The following is a 5854-nucleotide window of genomic DNA, read 5'->3' as shown; positions in this document are numbered from 1 at the left end:
TTTTGAAATTCTTATAGTAAACTGTATTCGATTGACAAAATTGGAACACAGAGCTACCATTAGGCCTACATTAAAAATTGTTTTATTTTCAAGTTTGCCCCATCAATTATGTCAAACTATGTCATGTCAATTTCGTCTGCTGAATGCTAAATACATTTTTTTATGTTTTATGACAATTTTATAGACAGTGCAGGCAGTATTGTTTTATTACCAAAAAGTTGATATCTATAAGTTACGTTGTTTCGTATTTAGTATTCATATATCGTTCAGATGACACTGGTTATTATGCAATAAATCTTTCTATTAACTGAGCGTTTTTTTTTTTCACCAACAGCTTATTAAAAGAATGAACAAAAATCTCCATTTTCAAATCCGAAAATAAAAACAACAAAAAATCAAAAGTGTATGAGCATATAAAAACTATTACGAGCGATGTTGTTATAGGTATCTGTAGTATGCCATTCTTAATTATCTTAAAGTTTGTGCTTTAGATATATAAATAAAGCGTGTAATTTGCTTTCAATTTCAATGTTAACTCATGCATAAAAAAGTTAAATATCAAATAATTTACTTACAGTTTCAGTAGTCAAACTATATTCTCATACTTGTGTCCATAATTTTGTTATACCTAAGCACTGTACAACTGTAATTTGACGACCTCGTTCCTACGTCCTATATATATATACTCTCGACATACATGATATACCTTAAGCCTAATGCATAATGTATATCAAAATCGTGACTTGATACCTTATATTTATGTTTTCCTACACACAGCGTTAGCCATGTTCGATTTATTGATTGATGAATAAGGCAAATTTTCCACCGGTATTATTTAAAAGCCTCTTTAGAATGGGTCTATTGATCGCATATCGTGTATGATTAATTCTCTATTCTTAAGTGCGTGCACATTTAACTTTAAAAATTGAATGTAGCAATTCTATGAAATACGCAATTAATAAATTGTCGCAGTCAATATTTAAACGAACTTAGGTCAGAAGTTGTAGCTTATGTACAGATTTCAGTGCAACTTTTTTTTTCAACTTGCGATAAAAAGGCTTAGAACAGAATTGCATAATCTTTATGTTAAATGTACGGAAGAGCATTAGTGCCAGGTGCGTTTTATTTAGTAACTCGAAATTTCGACTTACTATCCCGAAATTTCGACTTACGAACTCGAAATTTTGAGTTACTATCTCGAAATTTCGACTTACTAACTCGAAATTTCTGGTTACTAACTCTAACTCGTACAATGGTCTTTGGGTTTAAGATGGTTCTTCTGTCAGTTATTTGAGATTTCTTGGACTTACAGAAGTAAAACTGTAAATAAAATCCCTAGAGGCTTCAGTGGCCGATTGGTCCAGTACACATCGCTGCATGTGGACTTGAAATGTCATTTTGGGTGTCTTTCATGTGAGGACGCATCCTGTTGGCTTGTGGAAGGTTAGCAGTTCTACCCATGTGACCTGTCCATGTCTGAAATTATGCACGGAGGGACACCTTGGGTCTTTATCAACCATGTAAAACTGGAAAGTCACCAATGACCTGTAAATGTGTGGGTGTGATGTTCAACTCAACTCTCAAAAAACACCATAGATAAATTATTTGATATTCTGTGCTCAGCAGATGACTTCCGCTGTCATGAGGTCAAAGGCCAAGTTTACCACATACTCAGTAACAGGGGTACCTCAGACAGGCTAGATCATACCGTGATTTCGATATAGTAAGTCAAAATTTCGGGATAGTAAATCAAAATTTCGAGTTAGTATCTCGAAATTTCGAGTTAATAAATAAAACGCACCTGGCACTAATTCTCTTCCGTATAAATGTCTATAAGTTAATTATAATTTTCATGACACATATTTCACCATAACTCCAGCTTTATCATAAGAAGTTAAAAAAAATCGAAGTTTTTGAAAATACTTTTATCTTTTAAACATTTCATTTGTATCAACGTTTACAAAAATACAAACTTACAAATTGAAATATTTTATGATATTAACTACTTGCCTTAGAGTGCATAATCCACCTAAATTTAACAACAAAACAAGAATTTAAGTCGTTTGCTTACACTGACTAACAACAGCAGCAGCAACAACAACAACAACAACAACAACAGCAGATTCTTTTAGAGTAGATTTTTTTTATTTCCTCCAATTATGAAGAGCAAAAAAAATGTCAAATTCTGGGACACGGGTAGCCTCGAGGGGATAACGAACGCAGTGGTGACAGTACTGATTGAGGCGCGATTAAATTGTTTTAATGTATCCAACCTCGTATGTCAGTCTCTATCATCCTGTTAAATATTGTTATCAAATGATCGGATCATGCGCTAAGACGAGCATGAAATGATATGCTTTAATAATATCATGAATAATGCTGACCTTTTGAACTCATTTTTATATATATTCATGTACACGCCTCAAAATATTATATAGTATAGGCAGAGACAGTTAAGCTATTGAATAGTTTTGAACAAGAAGTTCCGTGAAATATCACTTAAAAAAGAATGGGTAAGAATTTTAATAAGAGACCCATTATTGTTAACTTTAGAGACTACGGTGATGTAGAGTATATCATGAGCAGAGTATACATGTTAAAAGACTTTCCTGGCTATTCTATTGACTATGATCTCCCAAAGGAAATCCAGGCTGCAAGATATCGTCTTTGGCCAATATTTAAGGAGTATCGATCAAGAAACCAAAAATCGAAGGTGTCAATAGTGTACCCGGCTAAGATAATTGCAGATGGTAGAATCATTCACGATGAATTTCCTCAGTGGAACCATTATGTGAACTATGACAGACTTTCTCACGTTGAACTCATAAGTGAACATAGTGGCAACAGTCAAGCTCGGCAATATGTACCTGAATCCATACAGCAAAAGGAGTACGTGTTTCCAACAAATAACATGCAGTCGCAAAATAATATTGAACTTGCTCAAAGTGTGAGACAAGTCAGGCCCCCGCCAGGTTTTTTCCATACCGGCTACGCACCAGCCCAATCAGAACAGTCAGATCAACAGCTTACATTCACTAATCTGCTGAATACAGGTGAAATAAATGGTTTAAACATTCAGTCATCCGTAACCAACACGTTGACCAGTTCAGTGAATGACAATCCAGAATTAATACCTCCGCCCATGATATGCAATAATAGTGAACAGATTATGCCCCCCAGTCAAAGTGTGCCACAAGAAATAGAATGTAGACAAGATATTTTACCTTGTCATAGTGTAACAGCAAACATAGGATCACAGAGTGAACAGGGTGATTTTTCTAGGTCAACAACATTTGGAGAAACACTTACTTTAATGAGAGATTCATCCACGATCCTAGATCAAACACAGGAATGTATCCCAAAAACATATTTAAGTGCACAGAAATCTCCACAATCAACAAACGATGAAACAATCCCGAAAATTGTTGACAGTGAAAGCACTAAGGCTACACATGTTTCACGTGCAAGGAATCGCACTAGGCGTAAACAATCATATAGTCCGTATAGGCGAAGCGTATCTTTGAACAGGAACAGGTTTTCCCCAGCTTCTATAAATAGAAACAGGGAAAACCAGGATAGTAGTCGAGATGATAGATAGTACAGTGCGGGGGAGGTCCTTATTCGTTGTGCTTACATGAACATTAATGGCCTGCAAAGCAAACGAACAAATAAACTGAATTCAGTGTTTTTAAAAGATGTTTTTAAAAGAAATGATATTATATTATTTACTGAAACATGGACAGATGTGTATTCAAATTTACAGGTTGATGGTTTTGAACATTTTGTTTTGCACAGATCTGATATTAAAAGCACTGCGACACGTAATTCAGGTGGTGTAATTATATACGTTAAAAATAATTTAGTGTCAGATGATACATTGATATTTACTTCTCATGATGACATTATTTGGGTTAAGATTTCAGGAAATAAGTTATCGTTGGATAGAGATGTTTTCATTGGACTTTGTTATGTTATCCCAGATAATAGTAGTAGACAGACTATTGTAGAGGATAATACATTTGATCGGTTGATTGACTCGGTAATACATGTTGAAAATATTTCAAACGATAATTGTTACTATTCACTTTTTGGCGATTTCAATGCCCGCACTTCTACACTTCCAGATTTTGTAACAGATGATACATTAAATGTTGGTAATAATGATATTTTACCAGATGATTATACCGCAGATTTTACTTTAAAACGATTCTCACAGGACCATGGACATGTTAACAATAATGGAAGATTATTGCTTGATTTTTGCAAACAAACAGGTTATAGAATTATAAATGGCCGAAAATGTGATGATGTAAATCTGGGGAAATATACTTTTGTTAATAACAGAGGTTGTAGCGTTGTTGACTACTTGTTATGTAAATCTAGTATGTTTGAGAATATACAAAATTTTTCGGTCGACTGCCCAAATATAGTTTCGGATCACTGCCTCTTGACTGTCACTTTTTCATTCAAAAGAATGGAAGAGGATGAATGCAGAAATAGCGATACGCAACATGAATTTATGTGTCCAAGTTATAAATATGTATGGAAATCTGAGTTAAAAGATCAGTACATTGAATTATTGTCGAATGATGAGAATACAGAATCCTTCAACATATTATCTAATGATATTTTGTCAAGTAGTTCAAGTTGTGACATTGATAATTGTATACAGAAATTAGAAATTATTTTTAGTAATGTTGCCTCCCCTTTTATGAAGAAAATAAAAATAGATAATGAGTCTAGCGTACATAACTGTGATTTCAATCAGCCATGGTATGACGAGGAATGTTATGAAAAGCAGCAAATATTTTATAAGTGCCTGAATAAATACAGGAATTGCCCAAATGATGCAAACAGAATATATATGGTGAATGCAAGATCTGATTATAAATCTTTGTTAAGAAAATGTAGATATAATTTTGATAAAGAAAAAACTAGTGAGCTATTGAAAGCCAGATATAAAAATGCTCGTCTATACTGGAATATGTTAAAGGAATCCAGTGGTGTTAAACAATCAAATATTCCCTTATCTACTTTTGAACTGTATTTTAAAGCGGTAAATAACCCGCAAGACAGATTTTTCATTCCGGATGAAGACATTTTGAATTTTGTTAACCGTTATGAACACGAAGAATTTAAAATAATGTTTCAAGAATTAAATTGTCAAATAAGCATAGATGAGATAAATACTGCGATTAAAGAATTGAAAAATACAGATCTGCCGGTCCTGATCTACTTATTAATGAATTTTTTATAAACGGTAAACATACTATAGTGCCTGTTTTGTTTTCTTTGTTCAATAAAATATTTGAAATAGGTTATTTTCCTGAGCGATGGTCAGAAGGTTACGTTATTCCGTTACACAAAAAAGGAAGCATAAATAATGTTGAAAATTATCGTGGCATTACTTTATTAAGCTGTATAGGTAAACTATTCACCCGTATAATAAATAATAGGTTAAAATCATGGGCTGAGAATTACAGTGTATATGTTGAGGCCCAAGCGGGGTTCAGGTCAAAAATGAGTACTGTTGACAATGTATTTGTATTAAATGGTTTAATATCGCATTTTTTGAATCAAGGGAAGCAACTGTATACTTTATTTGTTGATTACACGAAGGCTTTTGATTATGTGGTAAGAGATAATCTATGGTATAAATTAATAAAATTAGGACTGCGAGGTAACATTTTAGATATTGTAAAATCAATTTATGAATCAGTTAAGTCTAGAGTTAAATATTGTAATACCTTAAGCGAAGAGTACTCTTGTATGTTAGGGGTCAGACAGGGGGAGTGTTTATCTCCCTTTTTATTCACAATATTTATCAATGATTTGGAAGATGTATTTATCAATA

General features: G+C 33.3%; 1 protein-coding gene across 3 annotated transcripts in view; it reads right to left on the bottom strand.

The window, feature by feature from the left end:
- Window positions 1-3448, bottom strand: part of LOC123548969 (myosin heavy chain kinase B-like) — a 12155-nt gene extending 8707 nt beyond the window's left edge. Inside the window, exon 1 of one of the 3 annotated variants that reach the window (XM_053545824.1) lies at window positions 3310-3448. In XM_053545824.1, coding sequence (XP_053401799.1) covers window positions 3310-3368 — 59 coding nt within the window. In that variant the 5' untranslated portion in view covers window positions 3369-3448. The other 2 variants (XM_053545825.1, XM_045336681.2) reach the window with 2 other exon arrangements.
- Window positions 3449-5854: the final 2406 nt, after the last annotated feature.

The sequence above is a fragment of the Mercenaria mercenaria genome, chromosome 6, assembly GCF_021730395.1.
Source record: "Mercenaria mercenaria strain notata chromosome 6, MADL_Memer_1, whole genome shotgun sequence".
NCBI classification, from domain to species: Eukaryota; Metazoa; Mollusca; class Bivalvia; order Venerida; family Veneridae; genus Mercenaria; species Mercenaria mercenaria.
This window is presented reverse-complemented; position numbering and strand designations above follow the sequence as displayed.